This window comes from Grus americana, chromosome 4 (genome assembly GCF_028858705.1).
Source record: "Grus americana isolate bGruAme1 chromosome 4, bGruAme1.mat, whole genome shotgun sequence".
NCBI lineage: Eukaryota > Metazoa > Chordata > Aves > Gruiformes > Gruidae > Grus > Grus americana.
The window spans coordinates 66,790,032-66,817,499 of record NC_072855.1 but is presented as its reverse complement, the minus strand read 5'-3'; the positions used below and the strand labels follow the sequence as shown (position 1 = coordinate 66,817,499).

General features: G+C 39.8%; 1 protein-coding gene and 1 long non-coding RNA gene across 9 annotated transcripts; one reads left to right on the top strand and one right to left on the bottom strand.

Annotated features, from left to right (window-relative positions):
- Positions 1-51: 51 nt before the first annotated feature.
- Positions 52-27,468, bottom strand: PRMT9 (protein arginine methyltransferase 9). Of its 8 annotated transcripts, none has more exons than XM_054824708.1 (15): positions 27,302-27,468; positions 24,935-25,018; positions 21,207-21,258; positions 20,417-20,629; positions 19,737-19,885; positions 17,342-17,578; positions 16,649-16,816; positions 14,643-14,745; positions 13,363-13,469; positions 9,302-9,494; positions 5,472-5,655; positions 2,706-3,411; positions 1,157-1,310; positions 583-705; positions 52-381 (listed from the first exon to the last, which is right to left on the bottom strand). In XM_054824708.1, the coding sequence occupies exons 4-15, from the start codon at positions 20,612-20,614 to the stop codon at positions 166-168; spliced, it is 2,538 nt and encodes an 845-aa protein (XP_054680683.1). In that variant the 5' UTR covers positions 20,615-20,629; positions 21,207-21,258; positions 24,935-25,018; positions 27,302-27,468; the 3' UTR covers positions 52-165. The 8 variants fall into 8 exon arrangements, with proteins under 8 accessions (XP_054680683.1, XP_054680677.1, XP_054680680.1 ...); XM_054824702.1 differs by having other exon boundaries at positions 5,445-5,655; positions 27,302-27,413; XM_054824705.1 differs by lacking the exon at positions 27,302-27,468 and having other exon boundaries at positions 5,445-5,655; positions 24,977-25,018.
- On the top strand, positions 21,892-27,277 carry LOC129206072 (uncharacterized). Its single transcript, XR_008576968.1, has 4 exons — positions 21,892-22,025; positions 22,115-22,248; positions 25,090-25,171; positions 26,897-27,277. It is a non-coding gene; the product is annotated as an uncharacterized LOC129206072 (long non-coding RNA).

The window sequence follows — 27,468 nt, the reverse complement described above, 5'->3', positions numbered from 1 at the left end:
TTTTAGTCTGAGTGGAACATATATATCTACCACTAAAGCAACAAAATAGCCTTTTTTATCAGTAGATAAAATTTAGACTTTAATATAAATTAACATCAGTGATGTTATGAACAGTCAACTTATGCATAGGTAATTAACCACAAATCAGTTTACATGTGACATTCTTCACCATTTAACTGTAATGCTAATACTGCTTTTATGGTGCTGAACATTGAGCACAAGTTCATCTCCAACCTGAACTTGGATGGGCTCATCGAGAACAACTGCAGCTTGTTTCCAGTGCGAGGACTCATCAGATGTATTCAAACTATGATCTTCATCTAGATGTATGTGATACCAGAAGGGAATTGCAGTGACTTGCCCAGACTTACAAATTTGTACCTAAAAAATATTTTAAATATTAGTCAGTTACACCCTTTTCAAAGTAGTAAGAAAAAGCAGTTCAAATCATTTCAATCCATTTCAGAGATACCTGCAGACAAGTAAATTCTGCATTGAAAATTTCAGCCAAAGTGAGCAATTAATGAGGAGCTCTGTAGAACAGGAGTTAAGGACACTTCTAACAATGTATATACAACTCACCTTCACTTCTCTGCTGGAGGTGTTCAACAGAGGGCTCATGAGATCTAGCCTTAAAAGCTCTGCTGGCTTGCTCAAGGGTACACATGGTAACATAGAGAGATCCAAATACACACGAACAGGTACCTAAGGGTATATACCATAACTTCAGGCATCAATAGCCATTCAACAGTGAAAAGTTAAGAGACTTAATCATAATGCAAAAGTTTCTAGGAATTACTGTAATGCCTGTAAGAGACAGCCAAAATGCGAAACAGACCCTTCTAATCCCTTTTGAAATGTGACTGTTGGAATACAAGGTGATAAAGGAGACTGTAACAGCACAGTCACTCTTCTGTACAGTAACAGTGCATCTTTCTTTCTTGAACAAAACTTCTCCCACACCAGTTCCAAAAAAATGTTACCCATTTTAGTTTATCTCAAGGTGCCTGTCTGGTCACATAAACATCTCTTGATAACTTCAACAATATGAAAAAGTTTCAGCTCTTCAGTTTTCTTGCAGCTTACACCAAAACTAAACAGCTAGACAGCTGCAGGGTTTGGAACTGTGCCTGGAAGACACCCACCGACTTCGTACCTTGAACTGGTTGATAAAAGGGGCTATATTAAACCCAAGAGTTGGTTCTGTTCCTTGAACAGCGCTCTCCAGTAACAGAGACTCTGATTCTACAAGCATCCCATATACCAACACATACTGTGGGAAAATCTTCCCTCCGCTGTGAAGTAAACATCTGTAAAATGAGAAAGATTTAATCTCTAAAGCAGATCATTCAACGGTAATGAAAGAACTTTAACTACATTTGAGAAACACACACTAGTTCTTCCTCTGAAGTGCTCATAAGCATTTGAGTTTGATCCCATTTGACCAGGCAGGTGTGTTGTACAAAAAAGGAAAACTTGTCACATAATATTAAAACTATAGAACTAAGTAATCTTTTCTCAGTGTCAGTATTGGAAATGGTGATATTTCAAGATGAAGTTAGTGGGATTTATTTGTAGCACTGGCATCTAATACTGAAGGACTAGAAGAAATGCTTAATAGAAGCAGAAGTCAGGAAGCACATACTGTTGGGGAGCACAGGTTAAGGATGCAGCGTACCCATAGGGAAATGAAACCTGGTGGGAGCTTAAGTCAGCCTTCTTTAAGTTTTTAACTAAAGTTGACAGCAATACAGGAGAGACTGTTCTTTCCTGAAAAAACACCTAAGCCTTGCTTGGTCTCTTGCTACAGAATATCATGCTGCTGAGAGCGGCAACACAATGGAAGCTTTCATTCAGCAAAATATCAAACACCTCCAATTTAATACAGATTGGTTTAGCTTTCCTTTTCCTACAGCAGGCCTCTTTCCACAGGAACTGGGTAGCCAAGTACTGTGCTATTGGATGTATTTTCATGACAACAGATTTGGGTCTGCATATGATGAAAGTCAGAGTAATTTCCTATTTGTTCTTACAGAAAAAAAAAAAATCTTTCAAGTCATCCAAAGATTTATTCAAAGCTTAGAAAAGGTAATGAATCATCTGGAATATTCTGCCATCACTAAGCACGAATATGAACACAGAAGATTCCCTAGCACCATAATAGGGTGTCAACCCATTTCACATTTACTTTTTTTGCTACCCATTTCCATTATTTTATTTCTCTGGCTCTACATCCCTTCCCACCACTCCCTGTCATAGGTAACAGCTAGCTTTGTTGCTGCCTCCCTGGCTGTTGTAATGCCATGTGCTCATCTTTTAGCAGTACCAGTTTGTTCCAACAACAGTTTGACATGTACATGAATCTGGTCTTTTTTCACCTTGCACTAACAGCTACCTCACTAAGATGCTGGCTACCCTGGGAACTTCTGACAGACCAAACAATAAGATCTTCCATTCATATTCTTGCATACAAAATATAAAGAAGTCTATGAAAGTGAAGTCTTGATGCTTTTTAAAAAAAAAAAAATACATGTATACAATGGTCACACCAGAAAGACTTTGAGAGGTTCAATCTGTTCAGCAAACAAGCTTTTCCTGCTCTACAGAATCAACATGACAGTAATTTTGCAGTTAAAAGAAACATTCTGAAAAGTTTTCAGATAATTACAGATTCCTGGGAATACTTTTGTCCATTTATACTGTACCTAGATATTGCAGCCTTTTCCATCACCTCCTGCTGTATTAAACCTGATGTCTCTATGACGTCCAAGATAATAATACTCCACAATTTGTCTGATTTGGGTCTCTGTAGGACCACACTTTCATCTTCTAAGTGGCTGAGCCAAAACTCTAATGTTTCCTTAGGGAAATGGTTAGCTTCTGAAATTACATTAAGTGCTGCCTGATGCTGTTCTTTCTCAACAGAACTGTAGGCTCTAACTGGTCCAAGTTTGCCAGCTATAATTGGCAGGATGGAGAAGCCTTCAGATACATCTAAAATGTACAAAGGATCAGGAGCCGCATCTAGAGAGCTCTTGTTTTGACTCTCTTGGAGGTTCATCCCACTGCCATGTCCATCAACATCCATGGACTGCAAGTCCTTACTCGGATTTAATGACAACAGAACTTTGCCCATAGCAGCTTTAAAGCATTCGTGGTACGGTACGTTGTTCAGCAGGGCTATTTCTGTGGATTCCAAAACACATACTTGACTGTTGCCATCCTGTTTGCTAGTCGTCTGAAGACCAGCCAGAGCATTACACAGTTCAGCCTCATTGCCCAAACTCAATGTGTCATCTCTGTCGTCCATCCCACACTCTGAAGTCAGAGAAGAAATCTTCTGGATCTTCAAGTAGCAGTCTTGGCAGCAAACTTCCATCATCACAGTATCTCCAGTCTTCACAGAATAATCTTGGTAAAACAGCACAAAAAGGTCATGTCAATTACTTTACGGCAAACATCACTGGAGCAGCCATACAGTGCTTAAAAAAAAAAATTAGCATTATCTCATTTCTTCATTAGTTGTTACTAGTGTGTATGAAAGATTTGTTCTCATCTGTAGCCCACAGGCTGAAATCTGCGATTGTGCATTAACATTTGCCATAAACTGTCCCATACTAGGCAAAATCCATTTATTCTCAAAATAAGCCTTTCTACAATAAATAGATACTACTTTAAGTGTTCTGTCAACAGCAGAACAAAACCACACTGATAAAGAAGTTGCTTTTGCTTTACAATGCTAAACATTAAATATTTACACTTTAATGCCTCCTGTAGACAAAAGGTAAATTTGTAGTTACATGGAAAACAACAGCTACAGTTTAGAAAGGGTAATTTATTCAAAATAGATTTTACTGGAATATTTATGGCGTACAGCTCAAGATGGTATTTGGATACCCTCTGTATCTGTTCCAAGAAGGTAAATCCACTGATACAGACTAGAATTTCAAAACAAAAGTACTATAGTTTGACAAACATTTCTTTCAATGGCAACATAGGCTAAGAGTCTCCTCCCTACCCTACACTTCCAGTTGAACCAGTCTACAGCGCAGCTGCCCCTAGTGTCTATCGATACTAAATTTGGAGGAGCTGTAGACTCCCTCGAAGGTAGAGAGATTTGGATAGACTTGAGAACTGGGCAATTACAAACCATAGACATTTAACAAGAGCAAGTGCTGGATTCTCCACCTGGAACAGGGTAATCCTGGTTACACGTACAATTTGGGGGACGAGAGGCTGGAGAGCAGCCCCATGGAAAGACAGCTGGAGGTTTGGGGGGATAGCAAATTGAATACGAGCCAACAGCATGCCCTGACAGCAACAAGGGCCAACCATGTCCCAGGGTGCATCAAGCACAGCATCGCTAGCCAGTTGAGGGAGGTGATCGTCCCACTCTACACTGCACTGGTGCATGTCTACTCGAGTGCTGTGTGCAGTTTTAGGTGCCTCAGTAGGAGGACATAAAACTATTAGAGCATGTCCAGAGGAGGGCGACCAAGATGGTAAAAGGCAGCAAGGGCAGGACTTATGAGGAACAGCTGAGGTCACTTGCTTTGTTCAGCTTAGAAAAGAAACAGCAGAAGGGTGACCTCATTGCAGTCTACAGCTTCTTCAAGGGGAGGGCAGGGGAGGGGGAAGCACTGATCTCCTGTCTGGTGACCAGCAACAGGACATGAAGAAATGGAATGAAGTTGCATCAGGGGAAGTTCAGAATGGACATGAGGAGAAGGTTCTTCCCCAAGAGGGTGGTGGGTCACTGGAATAGGCTCCCCAGGGAAGCGGTCACAGCATCAAGCTTGTCAGAGTTCAGGAGCATCTGGACAATGTTAAGTCATATAGTTTAGTTTTAGGTAGTCCTGTGAGGAGCAGGGAGTTGGACTCAATGATCCTTATGGGTCCCTTCCAACTCAAAATATTATTCGATTCTATGAAACAGGAAATGGAAAACGGGTGAGTGGAGAGTAGAGGCTGCTTGAAGTGACACACTGTGTATGGGGAAAACAGTATTCAAGTTGAGTCTAAAATGGAGGTGAAGGGCAGGCAGAAAAGTTCAGTTGTGTTTTTGTGGCAGTAGCAGCTAGCAATTCCTACCTCATTTCCTCCACCTCCCTTTTCACAAGTCACATCTCGACTGAGTAGAGGCAGTCAGTAGTCCCACTTTCTGGAGTTGCTCCACAATACATTTAATTCAGTATAGCAAAAAACCCCCACAACGTAATGAAAAGCTTTCTCCCAGATCTTAAGTAGGTCTCTTATCTGCTTCATAGCAGAGTCCCATGAACAAGACCTGATGCAGGGACTGTGCACTACAGTCCAGAAACATGAACAGGAACCACCTCACAGCTACTTGCTGTTGAACTTCTCCTAAACCTATTTGCTGCCACTTCCTAGTCTCTGAGACAACCTAACTAGCTCAAACCCAAAACAAAACCAAGTTAATGTACCGCAACAAGAAAATCCACAGGACGTACCAAGGAGGCCCTGCACAGGATAGACTGCCTGTTCCCAGCAAGTTTCCTCACTGGGAGCCGTAGATAGAGTGTGCTCATCATCAAGCTGCAGGACAAACCACACCACAATAGCATCTAGTACTCCTCCTTCAGTGACTGGCAGGCTGAGCTTCCAGGGCTTTCTAGCTGCAAGACTCTTCAGCTCCTGACAAAATGGAAAGAGAGAAAAAGTGTGAGGGAGTTTCTTCCATAAAAGATGTTTTTTAGTACACTCACCAAGTCACTTAAATTTCTTCACCAATCCATGCGGGCACCCAGCAGAAACCTGAAGTTAACAAGCTGCTACAATACCAATTATCATTAGTACTCACCAGCACAGGATCTGTCTTCCCACATGCAAATGCAGTTACGCACACAACCAACCTGCGCCCATCAGCCATTAAAGCAAACACACCTACATCTAAGAACATACATATTTTAAAACCCTGAAAACTGCAAGAAAGGCTTTAGACTGGCAAGGCTTGCCTTATGAGAAGTAATAAAACCAGAGCCAGTCTTTTGGGCTGGATTCAAGCCAACGCTTACACACATGCTTCACTTAAAACCAGTTCTAGAAATACTCTATGTAAGCGCTGAATTCGCTTGAACAGAGGTTCAGCAAAATCATTACAGAAACAATGTCAAACAGCTTTGAGGATATTTTCTCTGCTACCTGGGCTACAGGCTTTGTGTAAAAGCTCAGGCATGTACAATTTCACTACTGGGAAGAACTCACATCTCCCCTAAAGGGATCAGGTTATAAATTGGAATTAGGTCTTTTTCCATGTACAATTTATCTTCCTCAGTAATTACCTTCTGCTACCAACATTCACAAACAGAAAAAGCCCAGCTCTAACATAGATAGTTCTGGTGTAAACCAATTAACAGAACGTCAATCACAAGGGACCAAAGATTCTCTTAGTCACAACCCTTCTACTTAGTAACAGCCTCGCCTAAATGTTTATCAGCTCCCTGATAGTGTCAACATTTGGCCTAAGTTTCAATCTTAAAATACACAGGGCAAAAGAGTTATACTCTAAAAGCATGAGTTGCTCTCACATGCTGTGTTTTTTATTTTTCTCCTCTTTATTCCCAGTCTGTTGTTCTCCAAGAATTGGTCTACCTCTCTTCTTGCAATTGAGAGACAGCTGAACAATGCACCTGTCAGAATTACTGAATGCTAATAAAGTTCATAATGAGATCTTGCTGCTCTTCAAAAAAGAGTGTTTTGCTGCTAGTCATTTTTTCCATACACTGTCAACTGGAGAAAAGAAAAAGAGTAGTAAGTTGAAGCTTTGCTGGCACTTGAAGCAAGACAGTAAGAGCACAAACATGCATGTTTCTCAGTTTCTGGGAAGTTACAGCTGTTCAGAAGTGTATTTGATATTAAAAATACTTTTCATTATTCCTCAAAAGCAGCAGGCCCAAAGTTCTCCTCCAGTAGTTCTAGTAATTGTAATGTTACATCCCTATCTTGTGGCCCACAACACTTAAAACCCACTTGAAGGCAGTTATTTCAGCTTTCTCCGCTCTCTACCATGCTGCTTGTCCCATATTTATGCCTCAACATTTGTCCACTGCATAAACCTTTTTCTATTATTTATGACACAGATTTGAACAGCTCTAGCACATCAGGATGGCAGTTTATCAACTAGTGTAGTTAAAAAGACAGCAAAGAAAATAAAGCAACAATTCAGGAATAGCAGTAAAAACCAAAATGATGCCACACAGACCCTCTGAATGACAGAAAGATAACTTGCTTTAAAAAAAAGTAAAGGGGACTACAAATAGAAGGAAAAACTACAGAAAGAACGCAATTATCAAGTTCCCCTATGTCTTGATCCAGAATTTCCACACAGTAACTTCTCACGAAAATTAGAAAGAGCCAGTAACTGTAATTGTTGGCAAGAGCTCAGTTCCTTTAGGGCCTGAAAGTGAGACTGAGTTTTAATTACTGGCTGCCGAGGTAAACACTCACTTCCACTCCCAGTGGCACTGATCTGCTGCCAGCAAACATGCACACGGGTAGTACCTGGCTAGGTACAAGTGTCTGCAGCCTGTAATTAGAGCCACATCTCCTTCCCCTGCCTGGGAGGAATCGAGCTGCTGCTGCTCCTATTAGCAGGAATAAAGTAATCAGTGTAACTCGGCTGCTTTTTTTTTTTCCTCTTAAATTTTGATTTATTATCGTCATTTCTCTGATTTGTACTGACATCTTTGAAGCCTCCTACAACTCAGTTTGAGAAACACTGTTGAACTGTATTTTGAGTCTTTTTCTTAGTTCTGTCAATTTAGGCCTGGATAGTACACGCAGAATAAATGCAACATCCCTCTCATTCTTTGAAATACAAGTTTAGAAAATGGGGTTTTGAAATTACCTTGCTAGTGCTAAATGATTTCATATCTGAATTTCAATCTTTAGTAGGTAATTTCACTACTGTCTGTAAGTATAGAGGGATTTTTTAATTCCAATAGGAGCACAGATAATTTTTCTATTTTTTAGCTGCACTGATTGAACATCCAGATATAGCCATGACAAAAACACAAAAAACCAACAAAAAAAAACCCAGGTTGAAAGTAACCTACCAGTGCTTGGAACTGCCGTATTTGCCCAGTGACAAAAGTAACAGCAAACAGTAACCAATGATTCTAAATAAATTAATTGCATTTCTTCCCTTTACTTATATCTTACCATTTCATGACAGGAACACTCCATTAGCCTAACTGAAACTTCAAAGGAGGAGTTGTGAAATACAGTTTAAAGAGTAACATTGTTCTTTACTCTTTAAAATTATGTTTACTTGTCTGCCAGCAGGCAGATGCTTAAGAGTAGGCATCTCAGGTGAGATTAATAGTTTCTTGTTGATGCTGGAAGCAGAAGCAACATTAGGTCACAGAGAGATCACTCCCAGTAGTATACTGAAGAGCCATGTCTTATTTAATTTTTATCTCAGGACATCAGACAAACCAACTAGGAAAAGCTAGTGATTCAGAAACACTGCAATTCGTGGCCAAGCAGTAGCCAAGAATAATTTCATTTATACAACGGAATCTCTTTTAAGCTCTGACTCAATGCTAACTCCTCACCACAGGTCAATGAGCAAGAAACACACCAGAGATCAGATGTGTTGTCTTTTTAGCAGGCTCAGCTGCAAGTGGCTGAGGTCCTTGCCTTACAGTTCAGCTCTATTTAGTATATGCATACAAACGAATTTTGTGCAAAATGCACAAAGTAATGCTACCATATTTTGGAATGCCATATTACAGAAATACCAAAAGATACAAAAGGAGCTGAAAGATGGAATCAAACTGGTTGAATAGAGTAAGATAATTTCTTCATCTCCCCTCTCTTTTACACTTAAACATTTTTATGCCAGATGTTAAACACATGCTTTCTCTTTTGTCCTCAAGATTTTCTTCAAGACTCTAACTTTAGAGGAATAAACCAAGTCAGCTCCACAACTGCATACATCTTTTAAGATGAGCCTATTGCATTCTTCCTCCCCCTCCCTGCACTGAGTCTGGCAGTAGTTTGATCCTATGGTGAGTCAGTTTAGTTCCCTAAACTGTGTCAAACAAAGACCTCCATCTTCAAAAACTCATAGACTGTCATCTGATGAATCGCATCACCACACCACCAGACAAGTATCAAAACCAGCAGAGGATTTCAGTGTAGCCCTGCCAACTTTGCATTTGTGAACTGTTCTGAAATTAATCCTGGAAAGCAAGTAAGATATGGTGCTCTCATTATTCATAGACTACTTTTAAAGGACTAAAAAAACCCCAAAAATCCAAACCCACAAACAACTTACCTGCAGATTGTTGAAATCTACTGTCATTACTTGACAGGGTTCTGTCAGAGGTATGTAACCTCCAGGAATACGACTGAGCTTCTCGGTGGTGTAAGGTTCGACAGTTTCCTCTGATCCAGCAGAAGCATATGTTGGACTAAAGAACTGCACTGAATTTGACAAGTGCACACCAGCAACTTCTTGTGTTCCCACTCTGGGAGTAAAGGAAAAAAGGGAAGAAATGAAACTTCAAATAATTTGACAAAAAAAGCCCAAAGGAAATTCTTCTTAGTCTGGCTATGTATTTTTAAATGCATACAGTGTAAGAATAGGAAAAAACCCCAACAACCAAACCACAATTCTGCGGCGTTTTTGTTATGTACAGAGCAGCTCTAAAGCACAGAAAATGCCTATCGCTTTCAAGAATCAGAACTGAATGCTGACACTAGAAACTGAGAAAAAGCCCAATATGTCCTTTGTCAAAAGCCACGGGCTTTTGCCCCCTTAAATGCAACTCCTTGAGTCTTGACAGAGAACTAAAAAAAATATACCCTGTGATAATAAGAACAAATAAAGTTTTTCTGCTGCTGCTGCATAGACAGAGAATGAAGGTGTTTCTTTCAGGTGAACAAAACAGTCAGAACAAAGACAGATATGCAATAGGAAAATGCATTTTTGGAGTCTCTTTGACATAAAACTTTCATTTTGCAGTACCTTTATATATTTATCAAGCACAATCGATGCAGAATAAGGTGGTTTTCATAGTTACATAGCTGCAAAGAAAGTCTCAGTGTTGATTTCTTGGTGGAAAAGGCTTTGACAACTCAGAATACATGTATCCTCTCTTGTAAGACAAAAGATCAATTAGGTTTCTAAAAACGACCTTATACAAAAAGCTTCAAAAAAGAAATAATGCTATAACTGCTTTAAAACAGTTACTAAGATACACTGTCCATCTCTTAGGTTTGAGGACTTAAGACATATTCTCATTTTCAACTTACAAGTCAGGAAGTTAAGTGAGACAAGCCTTGCACAAGCTACACTTTGTTCTGAAAAAGTACGTTTGTCTGACAGATTTAGTGCTTCCTGTTTAAGTGACAGCTATCAAGTAAATCTACATTCTTACAGTGAGATCTAGCACTCAGAAGTTCAAATGACAACTAGTTAAATTTCTATTTCTAGAAATAATTCTAAATCACTTTCTCAGCAGCCTCCGCTCGCTGCAAAAGATATCCCTACAACTAAGTATGACTAGATAAGCTGTCTGATAATATTCTCATCAGATATGGTCATCTCCTTGATCTAGAGAAGCTCCCAAGCACAGAATTGAATAAGTTGCCTTTTATTGTAACTTGGATTCTTAGGCAAATATATTTTGACCGTTATGTATAGCTAAAATACAAAAACTAAATTGACTCCATCTTTGGAGCAGATTCCCTAACAATAAAAGTGTATGTGACAGATAGAAAACACAAAGTAGTAAGTATTTCACAATAAATACTAAAAATACAGCAACATTATCAACAATTACAATCTTCTCACTTGCTCAGTGATGTAACTTAGATATTTTAACAACAAGGATGAGAATGTATTTTCCTTCATTTGAAGCTGAATCCATGCATTATTTTAAAAGAAATATTACAACTAAAACAGGACAGCTGCTGTATGAGGCCTGTATTGTGGAAGAGGTCAATAGACTATTATCATGAACCCTTTTGGCTTCAATACCTAAGCACGGAAGTAGAGCCACTTTATTGCCTCTCATTCTCAGGCCCAGTTGACTAAAAATTAAACGTTATAAACCCCATAAAGCTGTAATTCTTACAGTGACTCAAATTAGTAAATTAACACATATTCTGGCATATTTTATTCAAAATTACAAAATGTAGACAAACTAATGGAGTAAACCTACATTCTCCTAGCATACTGTTTTACTGCTACGTATGACTCTTTAAAGATATCTAGTTCAAACTTCTAAAACATTAGGTAGTATTCTCTGGCATCTTAAAAGTTTTGTGGAAGTCTGAATTTATCCTTAGTAAAAATCTAGTCTTATCACAAATTTGTCAATTCATTTCTTCTTCTGCAAATAAACATATTTCATATGGATGTGAAACAACCGCTTCAGAGACAGACAGATGTCTTCAGGAGAAAATGAAAGCCAGCCATAAAAAAAAATTACTCATCACCACAGTGGAATTAAGCCCTATAGTCATTCTAGGGAACACAAGCAACGGGTACAAGCAGCACCAGATATAGTAAAGAAACAGTACAAGCATAAGCCATCAAGTAATAAAGCCACAATGAGGGGTAAACCAGCACAAAACTTTTTATCAAGTTGGCTTAAGAATTACAAGAAAACTGGTGTGATTTATCTAGAATTTCACTATATCCTAGGGAAAAAAACCAAACCCTAAAAACATGCAGCGTAACTTAAAATTACTAAAACAAAGGGACAGAATACAAAGCAGAAGGTCAGATGACACACAGATAGATGACTCTGACAGACAGGATTACCAAGACTTTGGGTGAAAGGGGATTCCCTCCCTCAGCAAGATAATCAGTGTTTGATGATAGATTAAACACACTCTTAAGTGTACTTCAGAAGAAAAAGCCTTGGGAATTCATAGATTTCTGGGCTCTACACCTACTTATAACCACTCAAAATAAAAATTAAATCATGAGAAAAAGCTCAAAGAAAAGCTGTATTAACTGTACAAGACAGAAACTATGCTACATGATATAACAAGCATGAAAAAAGAGATACTTTCCCACTGCTATTTCATTTAGCATCCTGCTCAGAAAAAAACATCCAAAACTCAAAAGTTTTGCTGTAGATCATGAAAACACTTCACAAAATGTGGAGACATGCACATCGGAATAATTCAAAGAGATCTAGATAGTTTAAATCTGAGAATAGGCAAGTGGTTTACATAAAACTTAATAGCACTTGTTGAAATAGACTTAAGACAGGTATTCTTACTAGAACAAAAACGGATCTCAAACTATAAAGGCAGGAAATTTAAAAGTGACATTTCTCTTCTTCCTACAGCATATAATTAAACTTGTGGCAACCATTTAAGTCCTGCTAGATATCTGACCTTAAGCTATATTATTAGAATGGATTGTTAATGTACTATAACTTTGGATCATTGAATTAAGTTTTATCCTGTTTAAATTTTGTAAGGAATAGTCAATACCATGTTTCAAGGCAAAAACCTATATTCTAATTGATGCATAATTAACTTCTCCTAAAAGAAAGTTGTTCTATGACTGTCTACTATGGAAACTTGTGTCTCTTTCTGGCCATTATCCAGGTCTAGTGCATCAGGAAAAAAAAAAAAAAAATCACTGATACAGCCTGGCTGTTTTTCATCCAATACACTGAAGCTCCTGTAAAAGTTAGTGTTTAATCTGCAACAAGATTAATCCTAAACAAAATACATTAAGTCCAAATCCAAACCTCTCAGACAGAGACTGTCTCCATACAGTGATACTGCTCTAGAAGATGAAAATAAAAATGAGTTATGAAACCAACTGATACACAGTCAGAACTGGTCTCAGCAAAGAAACCCTACTGTATGCTAGTTTGGCATTAGGCAATGCAAATATTCAGAAAAATAATGCTAGGTGGGGTTATTAACACTTATGCTTTACAAAATCTTGTCCTCATCTTCTGAAAGGGTTAGATCCAGCAGCAAGGTATAGAGAACATTATAAAGAAGGTAAAATGAGGATAAATGCCAAGTGTTAATCCAAGAATCTCCAACACAGAAACTGAGAAGTACTTTTACTATTAAGGAACTGAATTTCTTTAATATCTGTTAAAGGCATGTATTTCAGCATAACTGAAAATCAAGATGATGAAGTGATCCAGAAATTTTTAACCACAAAGGGGGACAAGGGAAAAGAACCTGGAAAAGGTGTGGAAAGGGTGAGAGTAGAAATCTGTTTAGTGAAGCTCATAATCAGCCATTCAAAAAATAAAGGGAACAGTAAATGAAAAATCCTCAATAAAACCCACCGGTCTCTCTTTCCAAATAACAAATACGGGTTCAAACTGTGCTAGAGTTTAAACATACCTGTGATGTCTACGTATCTCTTTGCATTCCACTGCCATCCCAAATACTGTAGCACTTGCAGGAATAACTCTGCCATAGTCTCCAGTACTAACATCTTGATTTTTAGGCTGTGAAAACATGAATAACAACATACAATGAAACAGCGACCTATTTCTACCACTGCTGCAAAGCCTAGGTTACAGATGAATGAACCATTCAAGATTACAGTCAAAACATCAGTAAGTTCTTAGGAACCTGTAAAGTTTCTGGTCTTCGTTATTCCCGTTGACCATTAAAGGAGTTTCTTAAATACTGTGTTTCAATATATCCATGCATCAGCTTTACTTTTTAGTCTACTCCTCCCTCTGTGTAATTCTGAAAGTGTTTTTTAATTTGTATTCTGTTAGAATATATTGAAACATTTGAGGACCTTTCTTTTATGCATCATTCCTATACTTAACACTAGAGGTCATCAGTTTCAGTTCAATACCATATAAAAATCTTTCAGCCAGATAAGTTTTTAAAGTTAGTTGGAATCAAGGCAACATCAAAATAAAAGCCCTTATATTTCCTAAAGTCTAACAGAGGTTAATCCATATAAGACTCCTTGTCATATTACTTTGCTCAGTGTATGTTAGCTAAAATGCAAAATACATAAAGTAAAACCCAAGAGACCCTGTGGAATTGTTCAGTCTTCAAAAAAAGTTCAAAGTTCGCAAAAATAAATTATGAGCATAAGCACATAGCACATTTACCATATTATAACTGACTGTTCTCTAGTGTTATGATGAGAAATAATTCTACCATAATTCAGCATTTTCTGCTTAGACTGACATGACTTTCTGCTACTAGTTGGTATCTCAAAATGACCAAGTTGCAATCAAACTTGCAGGAAAATAGCACCTTTAAAACACACACAAATCCATTTGGTGTTACTTACAAAGAGGGGGGGGAAAAAAGAAAGAAAAAAAAGGAATGAACAGTGATCAGCAGTGAACCATCTCTGTATGCTGGAAGGTTACATCAGGGAGACACGCACTGCAAGTATCTGCCTACTCAGAACATGAGCTCAGAGAAGTACAACGTGTGCAGCTGCCTCATTGCCTTTCACCAAAATCAAATTCATAAACCAAACTCAATCACTCATTTCTGAAATATGAATAGGTATGAAATATTCACAAGACAACTGTTCTTCATTCATGTATGTGTGCGAATGCACGCAAGTGTGCACACACACATATATGGACAAATATATATCAAATCAGGAATCCCATTTATACATACGTACCCACATAACCTACCCTCGGTTGTAAAAGCAGGTGTTCCCAAGCATGTATCAAGCTCTCCACAATACCTTCTCCAAATAAACCAGCATCAACTGTTTCTGTGACAACCAAGGAAACTCTAGATAAGAAAAAGGACATGATGAAATATAATGTATAGCACGTGTTCCTGTTAATCATTCTTTTAAAGAAAAAAAACACCACACCAAGGTGAGCTCAGAGCAAAACTTTAACCAGTGTTCTGAAGTTTCAGTAGATAGGCAATTTAATTTTTCCAACAAATGACATGTTTTGAATTGTTGTTAGAACTAATTCAAGATGCACATACAAGAGAATAAATATTGAGCAAGAGTTTACCATAAGGCTTCTTGTTCAGTGTTTATAAATAAATCATGTGGGAAGAATCTAGCCAAAACAGGAAGATGTTTCAGCCTGGGCACACAGCCAACAATACTGAGGAATATGTATTTTGTCTGAATCTTGTGCAAGAGCATCCATGCATATATGTTAAAAAGCAATAATAAACTATAATCAAAGCATAGTAAAATTACTATGCAGACTAACGGACCCTAAAATCCTAAATCCTTTCGATTTAAAAAAAAAAAAAAAAAAAAGCCAAAACATATGGCATGATAAGACATTTCCAGAACAGTAACAATTTATTCCTGACAGGTGACATCCAGTGACTCATCATATACACTAAGAAGATACATATGATCAGTTACTGTAGCTCAGCTAACACAATTAGACAAGGCTTGACTGGCATCCTAAACCACGGGAGCTTCATCATTTGAGATTATGAGCCTGTGCCATCACCAGACACTTTATTAAATGTTAGTAATTCAAAGTAAAATGGATTATTTCCTTCACACATTTAATCTGCATCCCTAGTAGCTGTGAGCTGAAGTGATAAACCAGTCCTTTGCATATACCAAAACAAACAAAAATCCCCTCAGATTTCTACCTGCTAAAAATTTACAGATCCTCCAGAAGAACCCTTGCTGAATGGAATAGTGAGCAAGGAGGAGCTCACAGGGCAGCATAAAAAGCCTAGATCACATATATTGAAAGCTGTCATACTGATCACGTTCTAACAATTCCAAGCTGCTGATTTGTCACAGTAGCTCTTACTATGCTTCAGAAGACAATACTCAATATCAGAAAAAATAAGCTACTTAATTTTCCAAAGCACAGGGATCTCTGCTATACAGACAAGTGGGCAGATGTGCATATACAAACAAAAAGCTCAATACAAACACAAAAAACCTATTCTCACACAACAAACTGCACCCTTCCACTGAATTTTACTTCAATATCCAAAGCCACACCGAAAGCCCTACGGATCCCTACCACGGCAGGGTGCTGACATTCACAGCAAGAGTCAGCCCAGCCACCACCAGCACTCCAGATGTGAACAACCAGGAACCCATGCACATCACATGGCACCTTCTCGACTCCAAACACAGCAGCACTCTCCTTAGGGGACAGAGGGGAGGAGAGGGGCTGTTTCCCCTCGCTCCCTGACCAGAAGAGGCAGACATTCTGCAATTTCTAATGTCTCTGACAAGCACAGAAGTTGACATGGAGTTGCAGGGGTGTAGTACGTCCCAGAAACGGTCTTCCTTTGCAGGCCCTATTACATAGCTCCATCCTATCCATATGCTGCAGAAGCCATCCACAAGTTGTTAAGCAAAGTGTGTTAAAATTACTTTTATGATGCAGTAATCCAATTTCTCTTTTCCTATTGCTGCAAGAGATGCATATGCCCCAAACTCCTACTATTGAAGAAGTAAACTCCTTAATTTATGACATTGTTGATCTACCATAGAAATTAGTATGATTTCAAAAACATGTTATCATTTCTGCACTGCTCTGTAAAAACATAAAACATACAGAGAATCTTCTCACATTATGATTAATATCATAGGCAACCTTACTTCCTGTTTCGGTCACGGAGTATTTTCTATTTTCTTGAAGTTAAGAGCAAGTTTAAAATAGTATCACAACAGAGAACAATAACGTACCTTTCAGGTATGTGCTTTGGAATTTCTATATCAAGTGACTTCAAATGCAGAAGTTTGATCTCCTTTTCCATGTTATTTGCTGCCACCACATCACAGGCAAGTTCATACATGGTTTTGGATAATTCACAGGCATAGACAAAAGATGCTCCTGCCTTTTTTGCAAACATGCTGAAAAACAAGAATCAGGGCTTTTTCCCTTCAGTTTAAATCATTTTAGGTAAAGCATGACCAGATATTGAGTTTTCTTAAGTTCTATTTCTGCACCTGCTTCATATTTCTGAGAAAAAAGTTCAAGTCTAAAAATCATAATTAAGTGAACTAATATCTCTTGTGTGAACACTGATAGCATGCAAATTGATATCCTCTTGATATGCTATCACCCAAAATATATATACACACACACAGACAGGTAGCATAAGGAAACTCCCCAGCTATGCTAAATCCACTCTTTATGTTATAGTATTTTCGTTAAGTAACTTTCTACACAAAAAGCATCTGCATCAAATAAAAAAAAAAAGGGTTCCAAAAATACTAAGACACTAATCTCCAGACTCAGGGACTCCTGAAAGCTTTGTTTCCTTTAAGTTTCGCCTCAATAAAAGCATGAAAAATTATTTTTTTCACTAGCAACCAAATTTTGTTAGACAAATACATTTCTATTAAGTTTATGTTAAATATGCATTTATGACACACCTCAAGATTCCGGTGCCTGTTCCAATATCGAGGACAGATTTACACCCTGAGCAGACAGCATTCTCAATTGCTTTTAGGTAAGTAAGATTCCTCTTGGCATCATTGAGCATGATGAAGTGCCAGCGTTCCACAAGCCAGTTTGCAACACGGTAAAAATTCTCCTTTGCATCAGCAAAGTCTGGGTTAAGCTTCACTGCTTTATGGAAATATCCAGCTGCTTCATCTCGAAAGCCCATTCTAATAGCAAAAACAACAAATAAATAGAAAGCGTGCATTCAGCTACCAAGTATGTGTAAATATCTGTAATTTGTAAGGAGGTCTTGTATCAGTTAAAAGACAATGGAAATATTTTGCAGTAGTTAGATTATCTTTAGAAACATTGCTATTACCTTATGAAAAAGAATGATTTGCAGCTTTATATCAAATCATTTTACAATGCAAATGCAGTCAAAAAATACCATTGTGTGTACGTGTCTTCACCTACTACTACAACCTTTGACAAACTAGAACAGGTTTTACAAGAACCTGCTGCAGCAATATGACAGCAGCAACTCTGCAATCCAGTCTCACAGATTTTAAGGTCAAGAGAATGCTACAAACCCCAACACCATTCTGGAACATACTGTAAACCAACCAAGTTTTGAGTTGCCAGGGCTTGCATTAAGCGGCAATTTTGGAACTAAACTGTGAACTGGGAGGAGTGGCTGACAGACCAGAAGGCTGCGCTGCCATTTAGCAAGACCTGGACAGGCTGGAGAGTTGGGTGGAGAAGAACCTAATGAAGTTCAACAAAGGTAAGTGTAGGGTCCTGCACCTGGGGAGGAATAACTCCATGCACCACTACAGGTTAGGGGTTGTCCTGCTGGGAAGCAGCTCTGCAGAGAAGGACCTGGGAGTCCTGGTGGACAAGAAGTTATCCATGAGCCAGCAATGTGCCTTTGTGGCCAAGAAGGCCAATGGTATCCTGGGGTGCATAAGGAAGAATGTGGCCAGCAGGTCGAGGGAAGTTCTACTCCCCCTCTACTCTGCCCTGGTGAGGCCTCATCTGGAGTGCTGTGTCCAATTCTGGGCTCCCCAGTTCAAGAAAGACAGGGAACTACTGAAAAGACTCCAGTGGGGGGCTATGAGGATGATTAGGGGACTGGAGCATCTCCTGTATGAGGAAAGGCTGAGGGCGCTGGGTCTGTTTAGCCTGGAGAAGAGAAGACCGAGAGAGGATCTCATCAATGCTTACAAAGATCTAAAGGGTGGGTGTCAAGAGGATGGGGCCAGACTCTTTTCAGTGGTGCCCCGCAACAGGACAAAGGGCATCAGGCACAAACTGGAGCACAGGAAGTTCTATCTGAACATGAGGAAAAGCTTCTTTACTGTGAGGGTGACAGAGCACTGGGACAGGCTGCCCAGAGAGGTTGTGGAGTCTCCTTCTCTGGAGATATTCAAAACCCAGCTGGACTTGATCCTCTGCAACTTGCTCTAGGTGATCCTGCTTTAGCAGGGGGGTTGGACTAGGTGATTTCCAGAGGTTCCTTCCATACCCTACTGTTCTGTGGTTCTGTAACTTGAAGAAAGTTTTTATGATACCTATAGCATATTCTCAAATCAGACAGCACTGAAAAAAACCCCAAATCTATGAGATGCAAGAAGCATGTACATTTTAATAGAGTGCTGGGACAGTTGTTCCTTAAAACAAACAAATAATCACAAAGAGCAAGCCTAACCAAAACTATCTGGGTCCAGGACTTATCATTTCAATCTTAAAATTCCCGTCTCAGAAGACCTTAGAACCCTGAGCAACAGCAAAGGACCACGTTTTGCACTGTCTGGGGAAAGTAGAAGAATGCTTTACACTAATAAAAATCTAAGTTCAAATTACTTAAGAACAGCCCTACACAGTACAGTATACACAACCAGCTTCTTCAATTCAAAGTTCTGTTACATGTGACCTCAAGAAGGACCAGAATTAAAAGACAGTATTCAAAGGCAGTAGTTTTCAGGGATCTAATAGGAAAGAAAGGAAGACCTTGAAAAACTGGAGGTTAACCACAACTTTAGTTAACACAACAACTACTTTTTCTTTAGTAATTCCTGAATAAAGTGTTTGAAAGTTTTTTAAGGCAGTGCTTTTACTTTAAGTTTTTACTTTAGTAAAAGTGCTTTTACGGTTTTTTTTTTTAAACTTTTGCTGTCACTATCAATTTCCTTTAGCATTGGCTACTCTGTTTTAAGCTGACAAACAGATCTGAAGTTCAACAGTATGCACTATACAGCATTAAGCATGTGCTTGCATTTACTTCTTTTAAGCACATTTTATGTGCTCTGCTGAATTGGGTATTGTTTATTAACATACGATACTAAATGTGAAGATTACGAAAACTGAATATACATTACTACAAACCTGAAAAGATGTTCTCCCATACTATTACATATCACTTCATCATTCGGATACAGTTCAAGTGCTTGCTCATAACAGTTAAACAGATCTTGAATCCTTGCCAGAGAATCTAGCTCTTCTGCCCATTTAAAGAGAGTAAACTGAAATGTTTCCTAGAAAATAAAATATACCACTGAGTTGCTGGCAGTTACCAGAAGTAGGGAACTGAGCCCTGAAAACATCTAGAGGTATTCTAACATGCACCTGAACACCCTTCTTCCCTTAAGCAGCAGCAGCATGCAATTGTTTGCTATCATCCCAAGTTAGTTTGCTCACTTGAGGAAGCAGAAATAAACTCTCAGATACCCATGCAGAGTACCATCACCCAGCAGCATATACTAATAGCCTGCGTGTATATTAATGCATGCAATAAACAAGCCAATACTAACAAGGCTCTATTTTTATTGAACTTATTTGACACACACAGACTATAAGAACAGTGTATCAATTCCCTTTCCATAGGCATACACAGCTTATTAAACAAGTTACTGGCTGTCTCCATTATTACTGTTTTCTGATTTTATTTTGAAGACTGAATGGGAAAATCAGTTACATACAACAAATCACAAGCACAAAACATGTCACAAAGCCTCAAGAGGAATACAGTAAATAAAATTGTTTCAAGTAATTCAGAGAATACTTACTTTGACGCTAGTTTTTAACTCAGGAGCTAGATTTAGTACCAGGAGATAGTGGGCATATGCAGTTCCAAAATCCTGGTCCCCCAGGCAATGCTGAGCACTTTGCAAAGACCTGGAAACCAACTCCCGCCTGCCGGCTTCCCGACCACCTCTATGGTTACAATGAAGTTTAGCACTGGAGTTGGGCATTCTGAAGGACATAAATGCTTGCCCTTCCTAAAAAAAAAAAAAAATAAATAAAATAAAAATAAAATTGTGTATACTGAAGGCCAAAAGGGTTGCACACAAAGCTGACAGATCAAACATCTAAATTTTCACTGACATTAGTAAAGACATCCTTCCTCCTCCCAAATCCTAAGCATTCAAAACCATGCTAATCTTTATGCCATTGATAATTCCATTAACGTTAACATGAGCATTCACCATTCAAAAGTCACACACACATCATGTTTATTTTAGACCAGGTCCCGGAAACAAGTTACTCTTCTTTACTTTCAAAAATTAATTTTTGTAATCCATATTTTAGCATGCCTCTGACCAGTTTTGCACACTGGAAGTTCACACACTTAGAAGTTTTGTAATCAACCACAAAATCTGCAGGTTAAAACTTTTCCACTTCAACAATATCTTTATAAAGCAAAGACTCACAGAAAAAGAGTGAATGAGCTCAAATAGTTTGTTTTACATAAGGCAATGTGACTATTTTTCCCCTTAAGAAAACGTTAAAGAATTATCAGAACCAACGTGCACGTTTTTATAACTGCCTTTATCACTTTTAACTTTTCATGCTTACCTACATAAGAGAGCCTAATACCGCCTTCAGGATCTTCGGATGTATCCTAAAGCTGAAGAAAGTGAACGTTACATGGAGAGGGACTGCAAGAAACACAGCACTATCAGAGCTAGATTGGATTTTTTTTTTTTTTCCTTAAAAAGACACCAAACAAACAACGGCCACGTCCCAAGCGAACACCAGTAATTTACCCAGAGGCATACAAAACCAAGGAGGCCGTGCAAACTCGCCTGCCGTGCGGATTCAGGGGCCCGGGGGCAGAGAGGACGAGAGGGCCGGCTCCCACCGGCGAGGAGCGCGGCGCCGCCAGGAAGCCTTACAGGCCGCTCTACCTCCAGACACTGCCCTGCTGGCAGGGCGAGCTCCCCAGCGCAGGGAAAGCAGGAGGGGAGGGTGGGGTGCAGGGCGTCCCCCGCGGCCAGGCCAGGCGCTCCCGATGCCATCACCTGCTCGGCACGGAACGGAGCTCCCAGAAAGCCTACGAGCACACTGCCAGCCGCCGCCATCTTAGTGTCGGGCAGAAGTCATCACGCATGCGCAGAGCACCAGGCGCGGAGCCAGGCGTGAGCGAGCCGCCGCGGACGCCTTCACGCGCTGTCGGCGGACGGCGCCTGAGGGGATAGGCGGCCTACCGGCAGGCATGAAACTCTCTGCCCCTGTTGAGGAATCGTTCCCTCAATCTGCTCCCGGCAGGTCCAGGCCCCGCTCACCCCCGACCCAAGGGCGGGAGGTGCGCGTCTCTTTAACGGACACATTCAAGGACCGCAAGGCCCAACGCGAGGTTGCGCACAGCAAGATTGAAAAATCATTTTGGAATTGGTGACCAAAGATTCCCCCCTACCCAAGCTTTTTTTCTACAAATTTTAAGGTGTGAACATTCACTGATTTTATCTTTTATTTGCTTAAAGGAACAGCTGAGATTTATGTGTTTAAGAAGCAAGAAAAAAATAGAATCCCAGAAGCTCGTATTATAGAAAAGCTAATTCTTTGAAAGGTGTCGAGGAGGCACTATGCGACTAAAAGAAAATTCCTAACTTTATTGGTAAGTAAAAGGTTTGAGAAAAGTACAGACTGTAAACAAATTATTTTCTTAATGCTAGTTTAGCTTGTGTTGTGGTTTAACCCAGCAGGCAGCTAGAACAACCACACAGCGGTTTGCTCACTTCCCCCCTCGCAGTGGGAGAGGGGAGAGAATCAAAAAGAAAAAGGTAAAACTTGTGGGTTGAGGTAAAGACAGTTTATTAAAACAGAAGAGAATAATACTAATAATAATGATAAAAAACAAGTGATGCACAGCACAATTTCTCACCACTCGGAGCTGATGCTCTGCTAGTTCCTGAGCCATATTGCCAACCCCCAGTTATATACAGAACGTGATGTCATATGATACGGAATATCCTTCTGGCCAGTTTGGGTCAGCTGTCCTGGCTGTGTCCCCACCCAGCTTTTGGGGCACCCCTCGCCTTCTGATTGGCAGGTCAGTATGAGAAGCTGAAAAGTCCTTGACTGCTTGGCAACAACTAAAACATCAATGTGTTATCAACATCATTCTCATCCTAAATCCAAACCACAGCACTATGCCAGGTGCTAGGAAGAAACTGAACTCTACCCCAGCTGAAACCAGGACACTTGTTATTCCTCAGGTGAAACGTGGTGAATTGACTAGAACCTGTCTTACCATTTCTTCATATCCTATACACACGTGGAATATTTTCATTGTCCATGTTCTTTCTCCATCCACATCCAATCTTTTAAAGCTGGTAATTTGGCTCATATGAATGCAGTACTAGGAGTGACCCACAGCAATGCTAAATCCAGTCCCTTGCTGTTCAGACCTGCTCTACGGATAAGAACTATCACCTTAAATGTTTACCAGATGTAGTGTAAGAACTGCATGCTGTGCAGTCACTGCCTATGACTGCCCTGCAGTTATGGTGTTCCTAAAACTTAATTCCACTCTTGGTAAGTCCTGAGAACAACAGTTGAGGACTGTCATTCACACCACCTAGTTTTAAGTCATAAACAAGTCCTAGTTGTGCCTTTGACTAACAACTTTGCAGCAACGGAGATTGAAAGGAGCAAAATTCAGAGCTTTGCTCCACATCTCCAGTCCCTTATCTCACTCCCTCCCATGCCTACGACACCACTTACCTTCTTTCTCTGTGGAGCGTGGCAGGCTGCCTGCTCTGGGGAACAACCACGTGCAGGGCACTGGAGTGCCGATCTTTTCTAAGAAAGGCAGAGTTCATTTGGTCTTGTCCTACTTCTGGGACAAGAACAGGCCATGGCATTGTTTACTATTTATGAAATGTTTGAAAACTGTTCATCTTTACTTTCCTTTTCTAAAGCATGAATGCAGCTCTTCCAGGCTTTTACAGCTGTAGCTATTGTATATGCCTTAACTTTTGAGAAAGAAATGAGTACCACTTAAAAATATCAGGCCAACATTTTGAACAAGATGAAAATAGCATAGATGGAGGGGAAACATGAGCCTAAAGGAAACACAGTGGCAGTTATACTAATCCACAGCAATCTTAATTACTACTCTAGAATATTATAAGAGGGGGGAAGCCTACAAACATTTTGAGAGAAGTGACCCAAAGGAAAAAAACAGGCGACCTGAATGACACTAGAATCAACTTCTGATAGAGGAAAGACATGCTAGAAAAACATAAAAGAACTGGTAAAGCACTTGGGCTGGATGAAGTCCATGAGGATGTGCTCAGAAAGTATCAACTATTTTATATGTGAACTGAGCTCTGAAGGAAGATGTAGTATCTTATTAAATCAACTGGCATCAACAAGCACCCAAGCCTTCCTTCAGTTTTGAAATAAAAGCTTTAAATTAGTTACAGATGGAATAAGTTTCTCTGAATTTAGCTTAATTATGCTTTCCAGCTAGAGGGTGATAGTATGGGGAAAAAGAAAATAGTAGCACCTGTGGGATATGCAGGGAGAGAGAGAGAGAAAAAAAGTACAGGCAATTATCACCTGTGGACAGTGAGGTGTAAGAGGAGCTGGCCTCTACCAAATAGTGTAATGAGCCAGTATCTCTCTAGCTCTGTGAGTCTCCAAACTTGTTCAGCTGTATTTTTTTTTAGAGCAAATGCCAGATAGATAGCATAAATGCTTTATAGAGCCTGTTTTTAAGCATAAATTAAGTAGTCCTGTGTGCTAATTTGACCAATTTGTGGGAGATTACTAAAAAGCGTCAGTGTAAAATCCTTGCAATTTGCAAGAGTCAGTTCAGTTCAAAGGCTGGGGAGGATATGTGTTAATCTCAACTTTTTAATAGAGCACTTCAGAAAAAAAAGTGGCCACAGAATATAATGTTTGCAACACTGAAAAAGCATACAGCTGCATACTAAAATAATTTGTTGTGTAAAGCTTGTGCTGTAAAGGAGTGCCAGAAAGGAATGCCCATCTTATCAGATACAGACATAATTGCCATATCATCATCAAATTGGTTCAAAGTAGAATAAATAATGTTGGTCTGCATCACGGGTGGTCAGAGATTAGTCTGTTTCTATTTGCACTCTTGATGGATGAGAGGAGAAGGAGCCTAGTGGTACCTTACATATGCATAAGGCCGCTGACATCTTGCAAGACAACAGTGATAACACACTCACGAGCAAGATGAGAGTTAGAAGGAAACTCTATAAACCCATGACAGGAGTTTTCTCCTAATGGAGGTAAAAGTGCTTAGACAAGAGAAGAAACTACAATACCTTGGAAGGATGCTGTTGCTCATGATGTTTTCAAAAACTCACCACAGCTACATGTTGCAAATGGTGGGAGCTGATATCAATATTCTGTAATAAAATGTTGATAAAACTGAAAGTTAAATTCACTAATTTCTAACCTATCTCTCCATAACATACAGTCTGGAGACACAATCAGCCACAGATCAGAACACTGTCATGAAAATCAGGATATTGAAGTGATTTGACAAGAACATAAGGAAGGTAAGAACAAAACATATGCTATGCTGGTGTATGCCTATTATATAAAATGACTTCCTTATGTAAATACAAGTCAACTCCCTTTATTCTGGGAAAAACATCTTAGGTGTATGTATGTATTTCTGTTGGACTACCACTGCTTTTGGCTGCAAGTGGAATGGAATACATTTTTCCTTCACATGCCTGAGGTAGGTGGACCAATTTCCCCTAATGGTCCTGTCAGGGTAGGACAAATCTAAATTTTAGACTTCGTGGGTTTTTGCCAGCTAAAAAACTCAGGGCTAAACAGTCATTTTTTTCCCCTTCTTTTTCAAAAATTTGAATGCAAGCAATTCCACAGAATGCATGCAACTCAATTACTTTACAACACTTCAGTGGAATTATGATAGGGAAATTACAGTAACTATAAACAAGCATGAACAATATTATTCTAGTTTTAATCCTGAAGACAGCTACAGGACAAAGTAAACAAACTATTTGTGGAAGGCATACTTACTGGTGAAATACTGTTCCAGTAATCTAAACAAAGATAAGGATTGTTTGTTATTTATTTAGGGTGGAGTTTTTAAATTCTTTTTAAATGGAGTTTTGAGTAGCATAGTAACTTCTCAGTTAAATAATATGAGAAAATAAATATCCCAGCAGATCACGTGATCTAGCAGGTGGCACACTTGGCTGAAAGGCTGAATGTCCACGGTCTGCTCTCAATATCACCTCCTGGCCTGCTGCAATTTCAGACAAACCATCTGCACTTTTAAGTAGCAGCTGATTTGGAGGGGCCACTCTTGTACTTGAGACTACTTTCAGGAACTATGATTACTCATGAGCCTCCATGTGGGGAGCTCTCCCCACTCCTTTCTTTAAATGGTTGTGTTTTCTTTTTTTCCTCATCTACATGAACAATGAGGACATTATCTTCGCCTTTGATTATGAAATTCTGTGCTTACTCACTTGAGCTCAGTGACTGCTGTCAGGTGGGTAACACCCACCCTAGTCTGGTTTCTGAAGCAGACTCTCAAGTGGATAGTTATTAAAAAAACTAAATGTTTGCAAAATTTAATCCTGATACACTGATTCTACAAACAGGAGTAATTTTAAATGAGATTCCTGAAGTGCCCACCTATTTCCATATATGACTTTGGCAGGTCAGTGCCTAGGGTGATACAGAGGAAGGTTTATAGTAACACTGCCAGCTGTCTTCATCTCAGTCATTTCTAGAAGTCTTAGGTGCTACTTTTTAAAAGAAAGATAAAAGTAGCTTTTTTTTTTAGTGCAAGTATTCAAAATGTAAGTTATATCCAAAAAAGGCAGCTCTATTTCTGTGACCAATGCAGAGTAGGCTTAACTGTGGGCCCAAGAATAATACATTTAAATTAATACCAAAGCTCATTGCTTGAAAAGGAGCAGGAACTAGCACTAGATTTTCAAAAATACAGAAAATGAAAAAGATTGAGGACATCTAGACATATATTCATGACTAAAATATATACCACCAATTATCTAAAAATCACTACGAATTACACTGCCGTTAAAACCATGAAATTATAGCTAAATTATAAGCCTTTTCTGTTTTCTTCATGAGTTTCCTAACGTTCTTAACCAAAACAACAGAGCTTCAGCATTGAGCGATCTTCTCAAGGTCTTGCTCTTGCTGCACTACTTGTTCATGAGAACTGTTTGTATTAGTTTATTACATGAAGACATAAAGGTGAGACTCTATCTACTTAGTATTTCACAGCCAGACACACGGGGCGGGACAGGGCCAGGTGAGCAACGCCAGCCTCCTCTGCCGGCAGACTACCACCGCAAAGCACACACGGACACCACGACTGATTTTGGATCAAGCAGCCCGCGTGCTGCTCTGTGCTACCTTCCACTGAGGGCCCGCTCTGCCCCTTCCAAAAGCCCACGGACGTTTCCGCGAGGTGAATCACCCACCCGCGGCAGCTCAAACCTGGTCGCCTCCCCACCCTGCCAAATGGGGACAGGCAACCTGCGGCTTGCTGCGACAAGCCGTTGCATTTGCGGTGCGGGCTCTCCCGCCTAGCCGTGGCATCGCGCCTGCACCCGCCCAGGCCCTACCACGACAAGAGGGATTTCGCCTGGGGGACCCGGCGGCTGGTAGGGAAGTACCTGCCCGCGCCCCCCGCACGGGGACGCCCGTAACAGGCGACCGGGCGGCTCTCCCCGGGACTGCAAGCACAGGCGCGCTCCTGACGCCGAGCATTGCGTAACCACAGGCGCGGGGCGGAAAGGAAGGGGGGGCGGGAGGCAGGCCCCGGCGCGGCAGGCCGCCCCGC